The sequence below is a fragment of the Cladophialophora carrionii genome, assembly GCF_000365165.1.
Source record: "Cladophialophora carrionii CBS 160.54 unplaced genomic scaffold supercont1.1, whole genome shotgun sequence".
Lineage (NCBI taxonomy): Eukaryota > Fungi > Ascomycota > Eurotiomycetes > Chaetothyriales > Herpotrichiellaceae > Cladophialophora > Cladophialophora carrionii.
This window is the reverse complement of record NW_008481816.1, coordinates 2,655,658-2,679,178: the sequence shown is the minus strand read 5'-3', so window position 1 is coordinate 2,679,178 and position 23,521 is coordinate 2,655,658. Positions and strand designations below refer to the sequence as shown.

The 23,521-nt window shown below is 54.0% G+C and overlaps 11 protein-coding genes across 11 annotated transcripts; 5 read left to right on the top strand and 6 right to left on the bottom strand.

The window, feature by feature from the left end:
• Positions 1 to 23: 23 nt before the first annotated feature.
• G647_00943 (uncharacterized protein) lies at positions 24 to 1,693 on the bottom strand (the record flags this gene model as incomplete). Its single annotated transcript, XM_008724346.1, has 3 exons — positions 24 to 92; positions 143 to 731; positions 885 to 1,693. The coding sequence occupies 3 exons, from the start codon at positions 1,691 to 1,693 to the stop codon at positions 24 to 26; spliced, it is 1,467 nt and encodes a 488-aa protein (XP_008722568.1).
• Positions 1,694 to 2,203: 510 nt separating this feature from the next.
• On the top strand, positions 2,204 to 2,891 carry G647_00942 (uncharacterized protein; the record flags this gene model as incomplete). The annotated part of the gene is made up of 2 exons (XM_008724345.1): positions 2,204 to 2,428; positions 2,484 to 2,891. The coding sequence occupies 2 exons, from the start codon at positions 2,204 to 2,206 to the stop codon at positions 2,889 to 2,891; spliced, it is 633 nt and encodes a 210-aa protein (XP_008722567.1).
• A 12-nt stretch (positions 2,892 to 2,903) lies between these two features.
• G647_00941 (uncharacterized protein) lies at positions 2,904 to 5,334 on the bottom strand (the record flags this gene model as incomplete). The annotated part of the gene is made up of 2 exons (XM_008724344.1): positions 2,904 to 4,241; positions 4,303 to 5,334. 2 exons carry the CDS (start codon positions 5,332 to 5,334, stop codon positions 2,904 to 2,906), a joined length of 2,370 nt encoding a protein of 789 aa, XP_008722566.1.
• Positions 5,335 to 5,757: 423 nt separating this feature from the next.
• Positions 5,758 to 6,699, top strand: G647_00940 (uncharacterized protein; the record flags this gene model as incomplete). The annotated part of the gene is made up of 1 exon (XM_008724343.1): positions 5,758 to 6,699. One exon carries the CDS (start codon positions 5,758 to 5,760, stop codon positions 6,697 to 6,699), a length of 942 nt encoding a protein of 313 aa, XP_008722565.1.
• A 565-nt stretch (positions 6,700 to 7,264) lies between these two features.
• Positions 7,265 to 9,337, bottom strand: G647_00939 (uncharacterized protein; the record flags this gene model as incomplete). Its single annotated transcript, XM_008724342.1, has 1 exon — positions 7,265 to 9,337. One exon carries the CDS (start codon positions 9,335 to 9,337, stop codon positions 7,265 to 7,267), a length of 2,073 nt encoding a protein of 690 aa, XP_008722564.1.
• A 401-nt stretch (positions 9,338 to 9,738) lies between these two features.
• On the top strand, positions 9,739 to 11,978 carry G647_00938 (uncharacterized protein; the record flags this gene model as incomplete). The annotated part of the gene is made up of 2 exons (XM_008724341.1): positions 9,739 to 9,927; positions 9,996 to 11,978. 2 exons carry the CDS (start codon positions 9,739 to 9,741, stop codon positions 11,976 to 11,978), a joined length of 2,172 nt encoding a protein of 723 aa, XP_008722563.1.
• Positions 11,979 to 12,826: 848 nt separating this feature from the next.
• G647_00937 (uncharacterized protein) lies at positions 12,827 to 14,191 on the bottom strand (the record flags this gene model as incomplete). The annotated part of the gene is made up of 1 exon (XM_008724340.1): positions 12,827 to 14,191. One exon carries the CDS (start codon positions 14,189 to 14,191, stop codon positions 12,827 to 12,829), a length of 1,365 nt encoding a protein of 454 aa, XP_008722562.1.
• A 1,156-nt stretch (positions 14,192 to 15,347) lies between these two features.
• On the top strand, positions 15,348 to 15,986 carry G647_00936 (uncharacterized protein; the record flags this gene model as incomplete). Its single annotated transcript, XM_008724339.1, has 3 exons — positions 15,348 to 15,377; positions 15,435 to 15,806; positions 15,858 to 15,986. The coding sequence occupies 3 exons, from the start codon at positions 15,348 to 15,350 to the stop codon at positions 15,984 to 15,986; spliced, it is 531 nt and encodes a 176-aa protein (XP_008722561.1).
• Positions 15,987 to 17,644: 1,658 nt separating this feature from the next.
• On the top strand, positions 17,645 to 20,239 carry G647_00935 (uncharacterized protein; the record flags this gene model as incomplete). The annotated part of the gene is made up of 6 exons (XM_008724338.1): positions 17,645 to 17,755; positions 17,865 to 18,293; positions 18,400 to 18,523; positions 18,839 to 19,134; positions 19,284 to 19,456; positions 19,513 to 20,239. The coding sequence occupies 6 exons, from the start codon at positions 17,645 to 17,647 to the stop codon at positions 20,237 to 20,239; spliced, it is 1,860 nt and encodes a 619-aa protein (XP_008722560.1).
• Positions 20,240 to 20,369: 130 nt separating this feature from the next.
• Positions 20,370 to 21,641, bottom strand: G647_00934 (uncharacterized protein; the record flags this gene model as incomplete). The annotated part of the gene is made up of 1 exon (XM_008724337.1): positions 20,370 to 21,641. One exon carries the CDS (start codon positions 21,639 to 21,641, stop codon positions 20,370 to 20,372), a length of 1,272 nt encoding a protein of 423 aa, XP_008722559.1.
• Positions 21,642 to 22,557: 916 nt separating this feature from the next.
• On the bottom strand, positions 22,558 to 23,265 carry G647_00933 (alpha-acetolactate decarboxylase; the record flags this gene model as incomplete). Its single annotated transcript, XM_008724336.1, has 1 exon — positions 22,558 to 23,265. The coding sequence occupies one exon, from the start codon at positions 23,263 to 23,265 to the stop codon at positions 22,558 to 22,560; it is 708 nt and encodes a 235-aa protein (XP_008722558.1).
• Between the last annotated feature and the right edge of the window lie 256 nt (positions 23,266 to 23,521).

Below are 23,521 nucleotides of genomic sequence, written 5' to 3'. Positions count from 1 at the left end.
AGAGAATCGCAGGGTTGGGATTCCTACTGTGCCTGCTGTTGATCGATCTGGATGGCCTTCGGTACGGGCTTGAACGAGATCGTGGTCACATACTGTTTCGGAATTAGCACTTATCATGATTCCCAGGGCAACCTTCACGCACCTTCTTCTTGTACCTCGTAGTAACACTTGTCGCAAGCACCCCATTCTTTACACTGCTCGTCATCAGGTGATTTAAAACAGTATGATTGGGCAATGTTAAGACGCTGTTATCGTCCTTGACAGGCAGAATACCGTTCAAAATCGACCTGCTGAGAAACAGTGGTAGAGCTGGGGGATGGCCGAACTCCGAGATGCACGCAGATGCCGCCTTGTACTTTGGTTCTTCTTCGTCCAAATCGATGTCGATCAAGTAAGGCGGGATGAGTTGACGCCAGTCACCTGCTGGGATCTCTTCAAGCTGAGGCTCAGAGAAGTCGGAGTCCTCGGGCGTCTGCTGCCCGGAGGTGGCTTGTTCGCTTTGTTCCTCGGGCGCAAGAAGAGCCGTTGACTTGGTCCCCGGTTGAGCGCTCTCTCGACGTGGTTTGGAGATGTCCTCAGTCGCGATCTCGATGTAGTTGACGAGGAAATTGTTGAAGTCGACGGCCGTAGGCAGCTCTGAACTGGTGACCATCTCGCCATCGACCACAAACTTGAGATGGTGGGTTCCAGAAGGAAGGTTGATGGTGGTAAACATGCCGGGACCGTTCTTTCTATAAGGGAAAGTCAGCTAAAATCTCAGAGGCAGATCAAAAGGCAATTCTCCCCGTGTAGGGCACGACATCCCCGGGTTGGTATCGACTCAGTCAAGATTCCAACACTCTTCCGAGACATTGGACAAAGAAAACCGGCTGGCGAAGGCATACCTCGGATGTAGTCTATATTTCTTTTCCCAATTGGCAAAAGTACCCGTTACGTAGACCTTGTTACCGCCTTGATTCCACTCGATCACCGTGGGCGTAGTCTGAGTCGTGGACTGGACTGCATAAGGCTGCAATTCGTCACCAACCTCGTCCTCGGACTGTGTGTTGGTGCTCAACATGGAACTTCTTCGTCTTATGTGCGGCTCTGCAATTGCGAGAGGGCCATCGGTCTCAAAGAGAGGCACATCGGCGTCACTGCTCTTGTCGACTGGCAGCAATGTAGGAGAGTCGGGGATCGGTACATCGGCGATCGGAAGAGGAAGACGAGGAGGTCGCAGTTGAGCCACCGGAGCATATCGTCGGTCGTCGTAGGGTTGACTGTGGGCAATAGGTCGCTCGTCAAAACGATCCTCGTCCTGCTTGCTCTTCGATATAGGTACGTCCAGAGGAGTGGCGGGCTGAGGGACAGCAAGTGGTTGCTGGCTGGGAGGTTGCGGTTTGGGTCGATGCTCCAAGTCATTCTTCTTTTCTTTCGACGTTCTCGAGGATGACCTCTCTACCCGTCCGGCCTTGACACTTTCGGGGGAAGCAGCCTGCAAATATTGTTGCAGTTGAGGTTTCTCGAGATGTTGGGAGGTGGTCTGGGCAACAGCCGTGTCCTTGGTCGCAGCCGCATCGACGGGTGCACCACGACCTTGAGAAAGGGCCTGAATCGAGATCCGGCGATTGATCTTGCGGTCTTTCTCGGCCTGGGGTGTCCCAGACCTAGAGCTCGAGCTCTTCTTATCTTCAGCCGACTGTTGATTGCCCATAGTGACTGTTGTGTTGCGGAAATGTCAAGGTGTCGTGCGACACGATTTATTCGGGAATGGCCGGTTGGGGAAACGGAGGGAAGAGCCGCTGTCAAGGAGATAGGAAGTCGGAGCGAAATCTGGTAGGCTCCAGGTGAATGAGCATGTATACAGATACTGAGAGATAGCAAGGAACGTAAGCCAAATCGACCGACTTTGACTTTGTGGAAATGAATCCGAGCTCCGGTGACGCTGAAGCTTAAGGCCTCGAGGGGAAGAGAAGAAGAGGGGGCGCTCAGAGAGGCTGAACTCACTTATTGATGATGAGTGGGCGCAAAGACCCTTAAAGGAGAGCCTAATTTCAGGAACAATTGCGGGGAGAAGGCGTCATTGTTGGCTGACTTGCGGCTCAACACGAGCGGCAACATTCACCTGGTTGTGCCCAGTACGAGGACAGTTACTACAGTACCACCACTACTGCGACCTGCAGAGGTCATTCCAGTGCATCATGATTCGCAAGCCACTCTGACGATGAACACTACCGCCACCGACTCAGCTTGGGTGCATGTGTTCGCTGGGTCATATCGCGCGTTCTCTACGGCAACCACAATCCTCTCCTACGCGTTTTATCCGATCGTCCGACTGTTGGCGCTGCTATGGTACATTCTAGCTTCGCTATCAAGTCCATTTATATACCTCGCCGGAGTGGTGATACACATCGCGTCAATCCCATGGCGAATATTCGCAGCTTTCGAGGTCTGTAGCCTCAAAGAAGCTCTGAAATCTGCAGGAGCTGATAGCTACTGTACAGCCACTCTGGTATTTCCTCGGGAGTGCAGTCTTCATAGGCCTATTACTCGCACTGATCTTACACTTCACCCTCCGCGCCATTGTCTTTGTCTTCCGCATTGACAAGCAACCCACCCCGAAGCCGATTCCCCCTAAAGGTCATGATGCAATATCGTACAGGAAGGCAAGAGAAGAGAAGAGGAGGAGACAGCTTGAGGAACAACAGAGACTGGCCACCCAAGCCAGACTGATGGCCTCACAACCGCTGTTACAAGAGGTCGTGCGGGAAGCCAGAAAAATGCCGTTGACCACGTCGACAGGCCCATTGAGCCCAGTCAGTCCTACCAACACCCTACCAGCACGGCCAGGACTGTTGCAGGAGACGATTCTGGAACACAGTGAAGAAGACGACGATGACTCGGTCTTCTGAGCGGACGCGCCATCACCGTAAGCCAGCTTTGGTGAGCGCATTCTCGAACAAGTCCTTGCAGCGCACGCGACTGCCCAATCTGGCGCACAACAGGAAAGCTCCGCTCAGTTTGCGATGCAGGCTGTACGTCTCCTCCGGCGGAGGTGCGAGTCGTTCCCTCAGCATGACTGGAATCAACTCTCGTACACGATCGGTAATGGTCTGGTCCTGAAAGTCATAGACATCAGGACTGAAGTCCATGAATGGTTCAGCCAGAGTCATGACAGAGTCGATGTGAGCGTTGTACATGGCCTTCGACTCATAGCCAGTGAGGTAGCCCAACTGTATCGATAAGTCTCCGCACGCCTTTCTGTCCTTCCTCGAGGCCGCCATGAGAGTCTTGACGTACAAGTCGATGAACCGATCTGGGTACTCCCGCGATGCGCCAAAATCCAAGAGTTCCAGCTTGTTCGTCTTCGCGTTGTAAAGAAAGTTCGTCCAGTTAGGGTCCGTCTGCATATATCTGAACTCGGTAATCTCTCGCAGACAAAGTCGAAGGATCTGCGAGCCAATCCAGTCTTTCTGCTCCTGTGTGAAGTTCTGGACTCTGGTGACTGGGATTCCGTCCATCCGCTCCATCGTCAAGACTCGCTTTCCCGACGCTTCATCAACGATCTCGGGGACGGTGAAGACGTCCTCCTCGTCTGCCAAAAGCCTCGCGAAGCGTTTAGCTGCACCCGCCTCGCGGACGTAGTCGCATTCCCAAGCGAGCTCGGTTCGGGCATTCGCGATCGTCTTCTCCAAGTATAGCCCCTTGGGTAAGAGGCGAGACGCGCTGAGCAGTAAAGAAAGGTTATTAAGGTCAGAGGAGATCGAGTCCGCCACACCCGGGTACTGGACTTTGACGGCGACTCTCCTGCCATCCTGCAACACAGCACCATGAACTTGGCCGATTGACGCAGCAGCCATGGGCCGCTCATCAAACTGCTGAAACAATTTCTCCCGCCAATTTGGACCTAAATCAGCAGCAATCACCGCGTCACGCTGCGACGCAGGCATGTAGTCGGCACTATCCTGGACACGTTGAAGCACGTCATGAATAGGCTTGGGAAGCAGCTTGGAGTCTTGAAAGCTCATCATTTGGCCTAGCTTGAGGGCAGCGCCTCTCATTTTGGACAACTTGGCAACAAGACGTTCCATGTTTGCCGCACTCAGCATCAGAGAGCCATGGGGACCTCCTGAGCGGCTGATGCTTTCGCTCACTGCGCCAAAAGCCATGGATGCCGCTAGCCCTCCGAACTCGAAAATGCGGCCCACTCGTGAGGAGGGCACTTTTGATTCCCGCATTTGGTAGGGTTGCTGTTGCTGGGTCTAGGGCATCTGTCAGTCTGATCAGTTCAGCACCGCACAACCTTGGGTTGAGTAGACTTACATTGATTTTCTGGACATCGTTGGCCAGGTCAGCACCAAGCTGCTTGAGGCTCTCTGGGTCTGTGTCAGAAGCCTTCTGATGCCTAACGGTCATGGTGTGGAAGTTGCGAGGCCGTCTTGTCGAGGCTGGATGCACACCAGGCTGAACACCACCGGGAGCGTACTGGGCTTTCTGTGCAAACATTCTGGCGTTTCTGGGATTGTGGAAGATTTGAGACAGCAGTTCTTCCGAAGGCTCATCCGCCGCCACTTCTCGCTTTGAGCCGTGGTAGTAGACGTCGGCATTGAGGCCAGGCTCGATGTGTGAATCTCCTTCTTGAACATCGTTTTCTGTTTTAGGTACTCGGACTCGGGGCAATGCTGACAGGACAGGCGTGACACTGTCGGATGGCTGGTAGAACACATCCTGCTCTTGCTCCACACCAAACTCTTTGGCAGTGTCTTCTGCCGAGGGCGATTCAGCGGTGTGCGCAGGGATTTGGTCTTCGGACTGTCGTTGGGATTTTCTGGCTTGGTCGGGCGCGTGTGACTCGAGGGGCGTAAACCCTGATATATTGGGCCTTGTAGATGATTGAAAGTGTAGATCTTGAGCTCCTTGTGACTCGACTGGATGCTGTGCTGTTTCTCCTGCAGGCACCTTGTTGAATGTTATACCGTCACCAGCCTCTCCTCCTATCGCACTGTCCTGCGGTGGAATTGTGCCATCAGGGAGCGGAGCCCTGTCTGCCTTTGCTTGTTCGACATTCAGATCTCCACTAGCGGCAGTGTCGGCTGCTGTGTTCTCAGCTGAAGGCTTGTAGAAATGGTCCTGCAGGATACCCTCTTTCTGCGGTTTCGAGGATGACTGGGATGAAGCAAGTCGTGATACAGCCGTAGATAGGACAGGTAAGCCCTTTCTCCGGATGGCTTTTGCGATAGAAGATGACTGGCTGTACACCTTAGCTTGACCGAGCCGAATGTCCAAGTGCTTGACGGCGATGTCCTTGGAGACATTCAACAGCGCAATGGCGTCGAGTATCCGCTTGCCGGACATGGTGACGGGGATGGTGATGGGTCCGAGACCCTGAGAGCTCTCACGGAGACATCTACTGCCAAAGGAAGAGGGATGTTTCGGATTTGGCGGGTTCTGTTATTGTGTAGTTATCAAAGGGAGTCTGAAGTGACGCAGAGAAGTGGCAATGGTCACGATCAGATACTAGGAAGAGGATTTGGATGCGATCATCAACCTGGAGAAAGCACCAAAAGCAGCTTGACGATTCCCCACACGCCGGTTTAGCTTCATGCCACAATGTGCACAATTCACAATGCGCTTCCCACTAACTACGGATGTACGCTCGCCTCGTGTGCCATGGAGCTGAGAACGTACGGACATACATGGACAGGTAGGAGGTCGAAGAGCTAGCCTTGTGGATGGCATATGTAATAATGTGGTTCAGCTCAAGACATGGACATGAACATGAATGGTCATGATGAGGCAGCCGTCCTCACCGCACGAGTCCTGGAGCTCGAGGCAGAACTACGGTCAACTAGAGCGCAACTGAACTCTGTCGAGGGATCCGGCTCGAAGGTGATGACCGGAGTCCACAGCAATGGCAGTTTGGAAGCTGTCTCACTACCCATTTCCCTATCCCTGGACTCGTCAATTCACAACCTCATGCTTCTCTCCGACTCGGCTCTCCCCCTAGGCTCGTTTGCCTACTCCAGCGGCCTGGAATCCTTCCTGGCTCACCACAAAGCATCAGGAGCGAAGGAGACCAACCTGGCTCTCTTCCACAAATTCCTGAAGCTCTCCATCCAGTCAATGGCATATACCAACATCCCCTACGCTCTAGCAGCGTTCCGCGACCCTATGGCGCTGTCAGGCCTCGACAACGACCTCGACGCATCCACGCCCTGCAACGTGGCAAGGCGGGCCAGTGTTGCTCAAGGTCGTGCTCTTCTCAGCGTGTGGGAGAGAGCCTTCTTAACGACAGCCAAACACGCCAATAGGGACCACGACATGGATGAAGTTGCCGCCACTGCCTTGGACATCTTCGCCCGGGACCTGAAAATCTCATCCATCACCGCTGCCCCGTTGGAAATCCCTTCCGTCAATGGCCATTTTGCCCCGCTCTGGGGCACAGTGTGCCTAGCGTTACGTCTCTCCCTCGCAGACTCGGCATACGTTTTTCTTCTCAACCACGCCAAAGCAGTTGTTTCGGCCGCCGTCCGGGCGAGTGTCATGGGTCCGTACATGGCGCAGACCGTACTTGCAAGCAGGGAGTTGCAGGGCTCAATCAGGGAGTGCCTGCAGAAGGTGTGGTGGTTGAGCACAGAGGAGGCGGGACAGGTTGTTCCTATGCTGGATCTTTGGATTGGGCGCCACGAGTTGCTTTACAGTAGGATTTTTAACTCGTGACCGGGGTTGTGCCCACGAAGCTGGTTTCTTTTCGGTTTGGAGACGGCCCTGTCCCCCGATATGGTGTCTGGCCAGAAGGAAGCGGGCGTGGCAGTGAAGGCTTCATCGTGGATCAAGGCATTCACAACTTGACCACCTCCAGATCGGCTCCGACGACAACATACAAGGATATCCCCGTCCTAGGTGCCATCGTGGACATCGTTATCAGCACCCGCGCACATATCTAGCTCAGCGACCAACACGGTGCCAAAGTGGCATCAGGAATTATTCATGAGGTCCTCCTCCCTATCCTCGACTCCTGTGCCATCGTGCAGTCAAACGGCACAAGTTTCCTACCCATTACGACGATCACTGTGGCTGCTTCCTTCACGCCTGCCAAATCTATCACGTACAACATGTTTGGCAACCACTTCTTTAATGTTAATAGCGACCCGGTCACGACGCTGACGATGGAAGGGATGAGATACGGTGGCGATGAAGAACGCCTCAATATCAAGAGTTGCACGCGCTACCGTCACCATTCAAGGAACTCGCAAAGGGGGTATCATAAGTCAAACAGACCAGGCTAATGCTCCACCTCATCGAGGGGGCCTATCCTCTCCTCAATGCCCTCGACTGTCCTCTTTCCTTTCTTGCCACCTCGTCCACCGCGCGTACCCCCGGTCGACTCTCGCGTCCTTCGCTGCTGTTTCTTCTTTGATGCCACGGCAGCTTGAACGACCTTCTCGGCCAGAGCATTGATGCGCTGGCTTCTGACTGTACGGGGTGGTTGGTCGCCTCGAGTAGGCGCAGGTATGGCAGAATCCTCATCTTGCTCCTCATCTTCCACGGCAGTCTGAGCTCCAGCATCATCTGTCTCGGTGGACGGTAGTGGAACGTCCGCCCCGTCGTTTGTCATGACATATCCCTGGTCCGCTCTCCTCTTTTCATCCTCCTCTCTCATCCGCTTCTCTTCTTCCTCAAGTTCCTTCATGAGCTTATCCGGATCTTCAAACTCCATGTTTGTCATGGCGGCATACTCGTCCAGACTGACCGTTTCTTTCGCCGTGACGCATTTATCGACCCTGGCAGGATCGCTCTGTAACTCGGCTAGGTACTTCCTCTTCACCACGCCGCGGTCGACGCTTTCCGGGAAGAGGTTGGCAATCATGCTGAAATCGGTGCCGAACATCCGGAGACCTTGGTAGAAGAGGTTGGTCGTGTCTTCGTTCCATTTGCTCCGTTTATCGCGACCTGCGTTCTTGCCTAATGTGGCTTGGTTCACGTACTTGTAGATCCTGTCGTCTTCGATGGCGACATCCGCTTGTTCTCTCGCAGCTTGCTCGAGGCCGCTGCCGAAAGCAACCTCCCGCGATTCATTTGCGACCACGATTACCCCATTCACGATGATTTGCTTGGGTACAGCTGCCTCCTCAGGCTCCCGGTCTTCTCCATTGGCGGTGTTCTTCTTCCCGCGGGCGGCTTCTCGGCGCTTTTCCACATCTTTCTTCCGCCGCTCCTTGATTTCCACCCAGTTTTCTTGCATTCGCTTCTCTGTTTCGGATTTGCGGCCGACTTTGATGTCCTTTACAAGCTCAGACATCGAGACCTCCTGAGGGTCAATTTCAAGCTCTTCAGCATTCTCAGGCGTGGTGAGTCGTGATCGGCGACGACTCCGTTTATTATCTTTGTCTTGGCCACCATTAACGGCCTGATCGACGACTTGTTGGGCGAGCTCTTGGATCTTTTCTGACTTTGACTTTTTCTTCTTTTTGGTTCGCCTGGGCTTGGATTGGGTAGTTGTCGCGGATATGCTCTCCTCAGGCTCCGCGGTTTGTGAGACAGAGCGGGCCTCTGAGCGAGACCGTTGTGATCTTGCGCTGTTCTCGATGTGCTGCGCTAGCTCAGAGACGTGAGCAGCACCTGTAGTGGCATCTTGGATGAGTGCATCCGAAGTACGAGACTCGCTCCGCCGGTATCCAGGACTGTGTCTCAGCATTAAAGGAACGGTATCAGATGCAGAGGGCGCTTGAGATTCTGGCTCTTCCACATGCTGGGCAGCAGGTGTGGTCTTTGGACGCTTCCTAGGCTCTTCTGTGGCTTCACTCTCAGGAGAAGAGCCTTCCGAAGCAGCAGGGGTTGGTTCATTTGTGGCTTTTCGCTTCTGCGCCGTAGAGGACGGGGTATTACTAGAGATGGTAGGGATGACATTTGGTATAGCACTTCCGTCGCTCTGGGTGAAGTTGACAGGGTGGATGATCTGAATACCAGTGCTCGCACTGCCGGGCACGGTGATTTCGACGGATAAAGATGGTACGCGGTCCGTGACTGGTTCTGCGTTGCTGACTGCCTGTTCATAGGTCTCTCTTGCTGTTTCTACTGACGGGACAATCGCAGGTATCGAAGGTGAAAGGGAAGGAATGGTTGAGGGGATTTCGTTTCCATCGTGGACTGCCTCTGCCTCTGCTGGCTGCAGTTCGTTTACTTTTCTCTGTGCTTCTCTATCAACGGCCTCAACAGCGGGACTCACAGTCTGGCTCTCTGGCGTCAAAGATGGAGGCGCCGCATGGCGGGCCGCGTTTCTCTGGATGTTTCGTTTAGGGGCCCTGGGCTGGATCTTCTGACCCGGCTTGCGGACCACAGAGCTGAATGACGGCATGGCAGTACAAGCGAGATCTGTCTCTTACAGGAAGAGAACTTTGGACGTCGCTTTCAAATCATGTCCAGCCACCCAACTTGCCAGCATGTGGACATCACTTCTGAGTCGCGTCCCCTCACGTTCACTGAATCCTCACTTGCAACTCAGTTTTGGTTGGTGGCGGCCTGCCAAGCCTGCATTCTCAAGCTAAACCGTGTTCGGCGAAACCTTGAAGTTCCTTTGCTCTTCTCGCCCTGCAACGTTGACTTCTTCGCATCTTCGCCTCAGCACAGGCAAATTGTCACAAGACTCATCACATTCACGTCGCCTGCTTCCCCGGCGTCCTCGATCTTGCTTCCGCCCTGGGCCGCTTCAAGGACATTTTCTCCGCGGAAGCCTTGCCCATCGGAACAGTAGGACTGATGACGGCCGTCGAATCCCTCCCCCTTTCCCTCTCTCAACAGAGCCTAGTCAAGATGGAAGATCGCAAGAGACCCTCGCCTTATGATTCCATCGACTCTGCTCCTCCTCTCAAGCGACAAGCCACCCAGGCGAACGGCGCATCCAAAGCTCACAAGGATGATGACATGCCTTGGAAAGATGACCTCGAAGTGAGCCCAATCCCAATCCTGCGCCCTGTTTGGCCCGGATCACGCTGACACGAGCCTACGGTGAATAGAGATTTCAAAAAGATGCCATTTACCGGCAGATGCAAGAATACAAGAGAGAAAAGAACACGCTGGAGGGTCAACTAAAAGAGATGCGCAAAAAGGCTCGATATCATGACGACCATCTCCGCGTCATTGACTCGTGGTTCCAACAGGTCATTGACGAGGTCAAAGTCATCGCCAAAGAGGATGACGATGTGGACATGGATGCCGAGTCATTGCCCTCTTCGTTACTCTTCGCGGACCAAGACCAGTTTGAAGAACATCTCCGCAGCCGCTCGAGACAAATCAAAGCAGTCATATCAAGATTATTTGGCTCTACAAAACCCGTGTCTCCCGATGTAGCAGAGTTACAATCGCAGATAGCAAAGTTACTCGCCGCCGAAAAAGGTCACGTGGCCGAGCTACAAAAACTACAGTCGGAAAAGGAGGAGCTTGAGCATCAGCTAGAGAATGCTTCTCTCCGTTATATGACCGCCGAACGCAAAATCGACAGAGCGAAAAGTGTAACTGTTGCCAAGCTTGAAAAACAGGCACTTTTAGGCGCAACGAAACCCTCAGAAGATGGTGGCCCCGTCAAGCGGGAAGACAGTCAAGTCAACGGCACCTCCGATAACTCCGAAGAGCTGGCCGACCTGGAACAACAGTTGAACAAGACAGCGGCGGTCTCGGAAAAGCAGAAAGAGCAACTCGAGAAACTGGAAGAAGAGAATGCGGCCTTGACGAAGCAATTAACGGAATTGCAAGCAAAGTCCGTAATTCTAACTGATGAAGACTACGCGAAGACGGAACTGTTCAAGCAGTTGAAGTCACAGCATGAGGACGTCATCAAAAGAATCAACAATCTTGAAGCCACCAATACCGAGTTGACGGAAGAAGCGACAAAACTGCGGTCAGAGAGGACAACATATCAGCTTCAGCTGGAGAACGAGCAGCGAGCGGCCATTGCCGAGAAGGATTCCCTGCTGGCGGCATCGGAGGCCAATCTTGCGAGGATACGGCACAATCGAGACGAATTGCTAGCAGACCAGGCTGTGAAACAGTCCTCGCTCGACCAGAATCATGAGGCTGTCAAGAAAATCACAGAACTGGCCTCCGCACAAGAAGATCGCATCCGAGCACTGGAATCCGAGACTGAACGACTGACTGCTCAGTCAGGTGGTATGGCTGTGGACAATGCGGAATTGGATGCATTGAGCCTTGAGGATCTGCGGGCCAGGTACCGTGAACTCGACAGAAAGTACAACCTTTTGAACGGGGAACTGGCATCTATGTCCACGGCATTTCAAAAGGCCTCGAAGATCGCAAGCCAGAAAACCGCCGAGTTTGCCGCCATGGAGGACAAAGTCCTGAAGCTCTCGATGGACAAGACCAAGGCTGATCAAAAATTCTTTGCCGCCATGAAGAGCAAGGAAACCCAAGCCGGGGAAATCCGGACATTACGGCTACAGAACGCTAAGTCTTCAGAAGCGGTCTCAGCATTAAAAGAGGCAGAAGCTTCCACTCGCGCGCTGCTGGCTACGCTGGAAAAGCAAGTATCTGAAATGAAAGATGCCTTAAGCCACAAAACAAATGACCACCGAGCTATTCAACAGCAAAACATCACCCATACCCTGGAAATCGCTCGTCTCAACACCCAAGTCACGGAACTCAAGAACCAATCCACCGCCAAAGATGCGAAGTTATCCTCTACCTCCTCCGCCTGCCGCGCCGCCGAACTCGAAGTGGAGGAACTCAAGTCGTCGCTCAAAGACACGCGCCGGCAGCTGGAAAGCTGGAAATCCAAATCCGGTCAATCAGAGCAGTATGAAATGTTGAGGACGATCGCGTACTGCAACGTCTGCAAGCGAAACTTGAAGAATACCGTCATCAAAACTTGTGGGCATACATTTTGCGAGGATTGCGTGGCGGAGAGATTGACTTTGAGGGCAAGGAAGTGTCCAAACTGCAATAGGGCGTTTGGCGCAAGTGATCACATGCGTATCACGCTGTGAGAGATGGGCGTGACTGCTCGGCTGGTTTAGCTACCTGGATGAGCCGCCGCTCGTGTGTACGACTACATGGAATTACCATATCAACATCCTCAAGAAGCAGGCAACCACGACTCCTCGGCCGAAGTATCATCAAGATCGACTCAAAGTGTTGGAAATTGCGTCACTGAGCGGAGAAGGCCTGAATGTGAGACGTGAAGGCCAAGGCAAATGGCAAGCGACCATATGCCAACAACCATGATCCCAAGATCCCTTACTACGGGCCAGTCGGACAATCCGTGACGAAACTGGGGCTCATTATGATATTACTGGCTCAGTACACGAGCACAGCGTAGCTCGAAGCTGGACGACGTGATGGACGGTCGAGCTGATATGGACTTGTGTGGAGTGCTGTAGTATCGAACTATTCCACACAAGGATGAATCCAGACACCCGACACCGAAATTGACCTCCTCTTCTTCTGCTCTCTCGCGAGTCCGGCTTCCATTCCCCAAGAGCGCAATATGCAGCGTGTAGCCTTGCGACGATGGTCAGACAGATATGAAGAAGGGAGCCAAAAGGCGTGCTGAGGAGCGATGACCCAGGCATGTCAAGGACATGTCAAAAGCAAATCCGCCGCCCCTCTCCTAGCGATTTCTCAATGGGCTTGCAGGGTCGCGCCTGGAGGTGCCTCCTCATCAAAGAGACAACGAACGGTCTTTTTGCCAAGCGAACCAATGTTGTCTATGATGATGTTGTGGTGTTCCGTGTGTTGGTGTGTTTGGTGGAATCCCGCGGCGGCCATAGCAGCGCATACAGTATGTACGTGTCCGTCGCCATAGGGCGGTCCGGACGGACCCTGGCCTCCTCATTCACTCATCCAAGTCCATTTGACTCTCTAGCTTGATTTGCGCGTCTCTACCGGCGTCTTCGTCCTTCTTTTGTCCTTGCGTGGGTTCTCCGTCTGCTGCGGGTGCGGGTGCGGGTGCGCCTTCGCCTTCGCCTTCCCCCTCGCCTTCTTCCTCTCCCTCTCCCTGCTCGACGGCTTCATCCTCTTTGACGCCGTCGTCATGCTCGTCTCCATCCTCGTCATCTTCCTTCTCCTCGAACCCTTCCAGGGGCGGGAAGCTCAAGTGCTTCCAGTCCTCGATCTCCTCGATGATGCTCTTCAGCCGGTCGCGGATGCTCTCGACGGCGAAACTGCCCAGGAGCAGTCGGACCGGTGGGTAGCGACAGTGACCGAGTTGCCACACCAGTTCGGCGGCTTTGACCACCGAGGTGGGCTGGTTGGCGCCCATCCATTGCAGGGTGCGTTGCGTGTGTGCCGCTGGAGAATCTTTGGTCGAATACGGCGAGGACGGCCGCGCGACTTTGAAATGTCCAAAGAGGGGAAGGTCCGTCTGCTTGGGATTCTGTTGTTGGGGCCGAGCCTGACCCTTTCCATTTATCGCTGCTCCTGCGGCGTTGGGAGCGGATGTGTTGGTTTGAGACACTGGTTGCGGCGGCGGCGGCGGCGGCGGTAAATTGATATTATCGTCTCGTCTCAGATGACCGGGCTCTACCAGAGTGAGGTTGATGTTGAACGGCGCAACTTCATAGAGCATGCTTTCGATCAGCCCTTCGACGGCGTATTTGGACGCGCAATACGGTCCCAGGCCCGGGACACCGAGAGCGCCGCTCGTTGAGCTGAAAATGAGATACCTTCCGTTTTGCCGCTTTCGAAAGTAGGGCAACGACAATTGAATAATGTTCAACGTGCCCATGAAGTTGGTTTCGAACTGATTTCGGGTTTCGTGCTCGTCTTGGTCTTCACAGGCGCCAATCACGCCGTAACCTGAACAGTTTGCGATGATGTCGATGCGGCCGAAACATTGCATCGTCTTCTCAATCGTGGAGGAGACACTGGAGCGGATGCGCACGTCGCATAACAATCCTAGATAGCGATTCTTGTCTTCGTGCCACTTTTCCATGCTCGACGGCGCGTCCTGGTAAGACTGGCCTACCGCGGCGACTATGTCGTCGTGCGCGAGAGCGGCCTTCGTCACGGACCGGCCCATGTGCCCGGTTGCGCCGAATATGAGCCATACTTTCTGCTGAGCCGGGTTCGAGGGAGAAGGCGGGTCAGTCGTGTATGGTAAGGATAGTTTGCTGAGATCGGTGTTTGGGGCATGGGGAGAACGGTGTGCTGCTGGAGACATAGGGCTGTCAAAGGAAACCCTATGCTTGGTCTCTGTCATCTTGATAGGAGGCTCGTCGATACTTCGAACCTCCGATACGAGTACATGGATTGGTCGATATCGCTGCCAGACGAGGCTGAGTGGTGGCCCATTCCTTCTCACCCTTTCTGGCAGGACATTGGGTGGCTTGCGGGATTCAGTCTCAAGAGTTCCGCCAACCCGCCGTCTGTCCCATCACAGGCACCCTTGATTGCTCCTGGTCAGACAATGGCACAGATTGGGCAGAGGAGAGCGGCCTGAGATCCGGCAGTTCGAGGTTCTATCGACTCGTTCAAATGGAGTATGCAAGCACAGGCCCCAATAGCTCGTGGGTGGCCAGGTAGAGGTTCGGATTAGACTTGAAACTGCCCCTTGACCTCCATAGAATAGGAGCCGAATGTCAAGCCTGTGGGGATTTTCGGGTACCAAGTGCTTACTCTCGACGTCAAATATCAGATGGATTTGCAATACGTTCTTAGTCAGAGGACCGAGATTCGGCCTTAGGGGGGCAAGCAGCTCGGTGTTGGCTACCGTGATTCAAGTGTGCCTGGTATTGTGGGTCTCTATGGGCCGAATAAAGGCAATGAGGAACTCGGTAGACAGCAGATAGGAGGCCTAGACGTGACAGAATGGCGTCTAAATGTCTCAATGCTGACCTTACTGTGTTCCGATGTAGTGGAAGAGTGGTGCTTCAGTCGTCAATCGTCGAGCTTCAAAGATGGTCCGCGATGAGGGCAAGAATTCCAGCTGAGTTCGTCTTCAAATATCCTCCACTTTGATGATGTTGCCTTGTTGCAGATTAGAGAGGCGTACGAGTATGAGTACGGTGTATGAGTAATGTGGACGATTGGCACCCAACAATCGTGGGTGATGGATTGATTCCACAGAGGCACGTAGCCCTGGTCATGCAGTGGAGACCAGCGACTGTTCAGCCATTGCGGGGTGAATTGACAATGTCCGATTGCGCAAGCGGCGCCATGGACGACGGTGGTGTGCGGCGATTTGTATCTGACCAAGGGCAGAAGAATTTCTCTCAACGTGCACATCGCAGTTGAAAGTATAGAATTTCTTAGCGAATATTTTAAGGCTCGTCGGTACCTCCGCTGCTGCTTCCTTTGATCGACTCTCACACAGCTGCATCTTCACCTCCACTACTCGAACATCACTACCGATCACAATGAAGGCATACTGGTTTGACAATCAAGAGGTACACTCAACCATCTCCCCTCTCTAGATTGATCACGTCGCTCATATCTCTGCTCAGGGCGACCAGCGTCTGACGCATGACTCCGGCCGCGAAGTCGATGCCGCCTACCTTGCGAAGCTCGGCGTGCTGTACCACCACTGCCCCGAACTGTCTGCTGTCGATGCCATCGCTAAAGACCGCCACTACAAGAATCGTGATGAGATCACCGTGTCTCCCCAAGCCATGGGTAACGTCTACGAGGACAAGGTGAAAATGTTCTTCCATGAGCATCTACACGAAGATGAAGAGATTCGATACATTCGCGACGGTGCGGGATATTTTGATGTCCGATCAGAGGGCGATGACTGGGTGAGAATCCGGCTGGAGAAGGATGATTTGATCATTCTGCCCGCAGGCATTTACCATCGATTTACAACCGACGAGAACAATGTGAGTTGGGGAAAGACCATCAGGAAGAATGTGTATTGACTCGCGAAACAGTATATCAAGGCCATGCGCTTGTTCCAGGACGAGCCCAAGTGGACACCACTGAACCGGGGCGCTGAGACCGACATCAACCAGCACCGCAAGACCTACTTGCAATCTCGGAACGTGGCACCGGTAGCATGAATCATTATTTTCACGGTGTTCCTCGAAGAACACGTTGAATGCTCAAGCGTTCTTCGGCGGTGATTTCCCAACCGCAGCGAGGTGCATCCTTGTGCAGAATCGTATGAATCGTATGAATCGCACTGTTGCACGACTTCGTGGCATTGCCTCCCTTCTGTGGCACTCGGGTATTGGCATTGTATCCTTCCGGCGTTCAAACTCTGATCTGCCGGGCGTTTGTGTCTGATTGCGAGAAATGACATACCAAATCGGCTGACACGACGTCGTCGATCACTTCCTCCCGTGCGTATTTCGGGTACTGTAGACGAATTGCCACGGCGGTTCAACTCTTTGCCCTGCTGATAGGTTCGCATCACAAGAGGCAAGGGTTGAAGAGGCTCCATTGCATGGAACGGCTCTGCAAGCTGTTGTTGGATTGCCTACTACTCTCTTGTGTTTAAGGATATACCACGTATACTACGTGTAGACACGCTTGTACGTCAGCATGCGGTGGATGCTGCGTCAGGCAAATGGGGAGATACTACATTGTGGCACTCATCAGGTGAAAGACGCCGAAGCAGTCTCTCAAAACATTCCAGTAGCGGCTTCACTGGGCTACACTCGCTTCCTTCGTAGAATTTTCTAGGTGATCTTGGACGGCTTGTTGGACATTGATCGGATCGACCTTACCTCGTATTTTAGCTGCAGCAAACATGCTACTATAGCAGGACTAGGTTCCTGCTCTCGTTACCAACAGGTACCCCTTGGTCTCATCATTCGTCCCTGGCGGGGTTATCAGAGACCGTATCTCTCGTATCATATTCTAACTGATCGCAGGCATCCTGGCGAAACTCTTCGGACAGCTTCTTCCGATGGGGCAGGATGTCTCCACCTCGCAGCCATTTAGCAACGATTTAGGCGCTGTCTTGAGCACGAATTGAGCGATATGCCTCGAGGCTGGGTTGGATTGTTGTTATAAACAAATCAGTGGTAGGCGCTCTGCAATCATCAGGACAGCCCATTTTACAGCTAACGCCTGAAACGAAACTGGCGGTAAGAGAGTCCCGCCGCCGCAGTGGCAGCGTCAATGGTTCTGGTCAAACGGTTGACAATCGAGCGCGTCAATATACACCGTACCTACTCAGTACTGGGGTACCTCGGTCGTGTTCCAAGTCGACTCTGATGACTCGTAGTGTCGTGTTTGAGTCTGATGACTCGCAGTACCGAATGTGGGGTTGAGCACCCCATTGCCAGCCTAGCGCTGATCGCTAACGGGATTTTCGCTCGGCCAAGTCGGCCCGGACGACTCTCCATACGCGGTGAACGCTCACTAATGGCGCTAAGGTCGAACTTTACCTCATGCCTACCGCGGGCAGGCACGGGTCCACGGTACTAAGCAAGCAAAGCAAGCACAACCCCCAGAGCCAAGCCACACCAATCGAAGCGAATCGGCCTTTCTCAACCTCGTCCAAGATGGTTCCTCCGGGCTGACACATCTGTCGCCGGATATTCCTTGCCTGCTCGCCTGTAAAGGTGCTTGTGATCACCACTGCACATCCTGCACATTCAGGTAAACCGGCAACTGAGCGCCTTGAGCGCGCGAACGAATATACCTCCAAGTCCCAATAAGAGACGCGGGAGAATCAAACGTCGCGCCTGTGGATGGTCGCGAAGCAACCATGGCGTGCAACGCCCAGGCAGGCCGATTCATGTTCGTCGAGTACTCCAAGCCGGTGGAACCAGCCAAGGGACAGAAGAAGCGACGAGGGGGCCCAAGCGAGGTCCGCGCGGTACGTGCCTTTGCGGATACAATCATGCAATGGATCCTTCTTCCCCCCAGTGCATCAATCTGGCCAAAATTGACACGTCTCCGGTTCCTGCGTCTGACAAAGGGAACAGCATATCACGAAAAACTACCACCGAACCCTGCGCGTCAAACGCCTGGAATCGCTGAAGCAAGGCGAGGTGCCCCCCTTCTTGGGGACCTTCCAACGCCAGGACTCGTCGGAGGGGAATGAGGACGACGAATTTCCGGACCCCGGAGTCATCAATCAAGCGTCCTGGTCCACAGGCAATGCCGATCAGACGATATCACCGTCCGCGCCAATGTCAGCGTGGACAAAGCCATCTCCCAGCACGACCGCGACCACGACCACTACGTCCTGGTCGTCAGAAGCCCCGCGCCGATCCTCGACGAACGAAGATCTCACGCTCCGGCTCAATACTTCGTTTGGCCTTCAAACCGTGCTAGGCGAGGGACGAATCGATCCATTTGACGTCCTCCCCGCGCAGGGAATGCCAATGTTTGTGCACCAGGTTCTCGATCACGTATGTGTGCGCCTGAGCATCTCGGGATCAATTCCCTCCCCTCCCCTGTCATTTCCTTCGCTCTTTCCTTCCTGCTTGCTTGCTTCTCATCATCACGTCCGTGTAGGCGCTCGTCCACTCATGGCCCAACACCGTCCCTGTCAAACGGTCTCTCGCGCCGATAAACCCTGTCAAGAGCAGCTGGCTCAAAATGGCGATGGAGCATCCTGTGGCCTTCCATGCTTTTCTCTGTAAGTAACGAGCGCCATTCTGAGAGTTCTGCCGTCCACTTCAGCGCCGACTAGGACATGTATGTCGGCAGCACGACACACCGTGGCCGGCACCGATATAAAAGTGCTGTGGCGAGTCGCCGAGCTGACCCTCACCACTCCCCTGTCCCCTGGCTATCCCCTTCTCTATCTCGCTCGTAGCGCCACCCCATCTTTACTCTCCCCTCCCTTTTCTAGACACAGACGGCTGGTTGACACTTCGGCGGTCCAAACACCTCTTTCCTTTACCCTTCTTTGAGAGATCTGACCCCCACCTAACTCCCGCACTAATTCCAGACGCCACATCCTTCCACATCCTCTGCGCCCACCAAGGCCACGAGATCAACGACTCGGCCGCACTCCTCCGTCTGTCCCACAAAGTCGAGACCATCAAACTCGTCAACGAACAGCTGCAGAATCTGAGCCTTGTACCAAAACGAAAGGCCACCGGAGCAGCCGCCGCCGCCGCAGCCCGGTACGGAGAGGAAGAAGAGAAGAGAGCTCCACCCAAGTCGATGGGGATGGGAACAGGGCCGACCGATGCTTTGATCATGGCGGTCACGATTCTGAGTATCCACAGTCAGCGGGACGAGGTAAGAGATTAATGACTGAACGTGTTTTTCAGAAAGACTGCACAGATCAAAAGAGAGAAACGGTTTGGGGACAAATACCGGGTGCCTCTTTATCGTATGGTATGATATGGTATGTATGTATGGATTGCTGACTTTATGGCCGCGGGCAGTCCGTCTATGCCAAGATTCACGCGCAGTCACCGCTCGCAAGACTCAATCATCTCGATATTTACGGCTCGATGATCAACGACGAAAAGCACATTCAAGGGATCAGGCTGCTGGTCGGTCAGAAAGGCGGGCTGGATGCAATCGAGTGCTATGGCATGGCTGACACGATGCAGTTGTAGGTTCTCTTTCTTTGCATGAAGCTGCGGTCTTCAGGCTAACATGTGTTGGGAGATGCGATCTCTATTTCGCCTCCAAATATGCATGCAGGCCGACTTATCCGTGGCGCAAGCCCGTGAGGTCCCTTGTCATGGAGGGAAAACATGTGCTCGATCACACCGCCATTGAGTTGGACTCGAAGCTTGGATCCGGCTTTCGCTACCTGCGTCACACATCCACTGGTCAACAACTGCTCGATGTGCTGGATGCGTACTCCGAGATCACCGTGGCGCTGGATCATCATGTACGTGGTGGTCCGACAGCGCCGGAACTGGTCGATCTGATGGAAGTGCGCAACTGCACACAGCATCGCCTGCTGTCTGGGCTGCCGAATCCGGTGGACCTCTCAGATCCAGAACTGTGTCTTCATCACGCGGTGCGCCTGGCGAGCCTGATATTCAGCGACATGGTCATCTTCCCGCTACCACCGACGCAAGGAGTAAAACCGAGACTTGCTCTGATGTTACGTCAGACCCTGGAGACTTGCCATCTCCACCGGTATTGGGAACTGCACAACCAGGTGTTGATATGGGCTCTTACTCTTGGGGCCATCGCCGCAAGTTATACGGCACAGAGATCGTGGTATATCGACCAGCTCCTGCAAGAAACTTCAATTATGCAGATTGAGGACTGGTCCGTATTGGAGTCAATATGCTCCAGATTCTTGTGGTGGAAGCCAATCTGCAGCGAACCGCTGGAATGGCTATGGAACGAGATGATTTCAACGATCAACGTGACTTGACTGCGGACAGTGGGGAGCCTTCTACAGGCTCCAGTCTGGATGCGGCCAGAGACCGAGCTGCAAGCCGCAAACACCTGACCTCTCGAATTGCTGGTTGTTGGCCGCCCGAGTATGGACGTTCACCATCTAATCAGGCGGGTAAAGCCCCAGGCATTACCCGAACTGCCTGGGGCGTAGGAGCATCGCCCTCGTGTTCGATTACTTGACTGTCGGTACGCTGATGACGCCATCTGAGGCCTCTAATCAGTTTTTCGGCCTCTTCTTGTGAAGGGAAGTTGTCATTCGGAGCCACGTCTTTCCGATGCTCGACAGATGAGGACGATTGATGCTCGTCCTGGGTAGGTGGTCTGTCGTCATCCTGTCCTTCTCTTAATCTGGTCTTACCCATGCGTGGCCAGAGACCAGGTAGAGGCACCACCTGAACCCTTGGTTCGACGACACGCTCCTCAAACCAAGCCTGAGTTCGTGCTTCCACAAGCTGCGCAATTTTGGGGACGTCTTGCAACCGGGTGCGGGAGCCGATCAAGCTCCTGACGGAGAGATCGAGTCGATAGTCGGGGAGAAAGGAGAAAGCGAGACTAGTTTTGGGCTTACCCGATGTGGATTGTTTGGTGTTTGAGGGATCGTCCTCAGTGGCAGGAACGAAGCTAATGGAAAGGGTCCCAGAGAACCTCACGACGGAAACTGCAAGCGCAACCGGCAGGACGGCAGAGAAGGGTTTGGGGTAGTTGAGGATAAGGGCAGTCTCAATGGCCAGCGTCAGGTTGTCGTCGGAAAGATCGACGTCCATCAAGGCTTGCAATCTACCTCCCGTAGCACTCGAGACCTCGTCATCCAGGGCAATGACTCGGACATTGCTGAAGATGGGGAACTCCTCGCCCATGGAGATCTCGGTGATCTTGATCTTGTCGATGTAGGACGGTCTCTTGACAGGGTCATTGATCGCCGCCTCCAAACTTGCCAGGATTGTGGGCGTCCCTCCCGAGCCGTCCCGTAGGTTGTACGCCGTCTGGCGGTACTGGGCTATGGTCTGGGCCAGCAGCACATTGAACCAATCTAGACTCTCGGGCTGATGTGTCGAATGATTGTTCTTGCCATGCCCGCGGCTCGGGATCTGATAATACGTCCTGCGCAAAATTGAGGCAATGTCCGTCGCGTTTGTGGGAACGGGACGGATGACGTTGGAGGCACTGGCCTTGTTGCGCAACGACTGGGGAACCGAGCTTTTGGAGGATGCAATCCCATGCAGTGAGGTCGTCCGGACGTGCTTCGGCGTCCGCCGCGACGTTCGGGAGGGCGGAGAAGGCGCTTCGCCGAAGATGAAGAACTTGATGAAGCAGCCGAGGAAAATGACGACGGAAAGCTGGCCGAGCAGGAAACCTTGGGTGAAGGTTAGAGACATGGTGAGAGGGAGACGCCCAAGTCCATCTCCTAGCCGGACCCTGCTCGCATCCGGCAAGGACAGCTGTGTGTCAATTGTAATTTAATGAAGTCTTGCAAGTGGAATGAATGAGCTCCGCTTCGAGATACTGCTATGCGGGTGTACTAGTTCGCCGGAGATGTCATACGGTGGACTACAGTGACTCGGACGATCTTGCAAAGACCAGAATTCGAACTCGTTAGCAATCACACAAGCCGCCTTGTCAAGAAACTTCCAGATCGTCGGCACTCGGTGGCCATGCCTCGCTTTGTCGACGCAATACTGAGCATCGCCTCACAGTCTGGTCCATGGAAAGAGATTGGATTGGTCCTCAACAGCAGCGAGATGAGACTGATTGGCCACCGCATATCCCCCAGAACTACTGTTTTGACCTGCGGCTTCCTGCGTCCTCGCGGCGAATCCGTAGATATGGATCGCTCGCGACTAGGTGAGATTTGACGAGCCTCGCTCACATCACAAAACAGATAGCATGGATCACGTTCGCAAGAGAAGTTCTTGATGGTTGAGATGATTTCGCCCGACCCGAGGACCAGCTCCCCTTTCTTGGTTGAACAACAACCTCAGCAATGACATGCGCGGCTTCGCTTATGGAGACACCGAAGCACACCTGGATGTCGTGACAGAAGTGCGTTACGATCGGATAGACCCCCGTCCGTCGACACTTATACCCCAGCCTTAATATCGCGTTCATAACCCAAATCCTGCATCACAGCGCAAAGACAAGCACAGAGGCATATGAAGTGCAACTTCAATGGCTATTACAGAATTCAGCGTTCATCGAGGCGAGAATCGAGCGCCGAGCACCGGGCACCGTCATTGTTCTGTATCGCATTCGAATCGGACAGACCCGACCATTTTGCGTCTCCAGTGACCAACATCACCCTTCCACCGACTTCAAGCCCACATCATCTGTCGACATCTTGGCGGCATTGAACCTGTCCGACGTAGGGAGCTCGATATGCACATTATTCACCGTCGCAATGCCCATCGCCACCTCTTCATCGGCCTGCAACTCCAACACATGACCCCCGATCTTCCTGTCCTTATCGATGAAGTGCATGTGTTCGCCCGCGACGAAGAACCCCTGCCACGCCGCAGGCGAGCGGAAGCCCACGATCGTTCCCTCCACGTCGTGATACTCGGCGACAAATTGCTTTTTTCCCAGCTCGCTCAGCGGCTGCCCGTCATATTCCTGCCCCTTGACGGTCCGGCACTTCAACCGCGAGAACCGGCCCTCGACACGATACGACATGAAGAGGTTGCTTGCGTGGTCATTGAACCGGTCCAGCACGGAGTCGATCGATTCCTTGTTCTCGAGCTTCACGGTCACGGTCTGTTGGGAGCGGAAGTGTGTGGCTGCCGCGTAGGGGATCTGGTCGTCCGGTTCGGCGACCCGAATCTTGCCCTCCGCTTGGAGTTGATAGACCGTGCCATCGAGGAGGAGGAGCTCGCCGTCCATGCGGACGAAGGTGCCGAGGCCTTGGTTTCCTTTCTCGACGAGTTGCGAAACAGTAATGCCCGAGTCGGAGACACCGGACATCAGAGCGTTGACGAGGCTGTATTGGTAGATTTCGTTGATGGCCATGCTTGCCAGGTGTATTTGTAGAGGTGATACGAAGTTGAAGCTGGAGAGTGTCTATCGTGATACCTACACTAATATCGCGGGCTTGCTCTCGCTCTTTAGCAGCCGCACGTCTCCTTCTTCGTCCGTACTTGTGTTCTCGGATCGTCGACGGCTTTCTTCTCTGCAGACCTCAATTGGCGCCCTGCTACTCGGTAGCAATCCGCGGCCTGCTCTCTCTCGGGCTGGTCGCCTGAAGAACAATCAGTCAATCTATTTC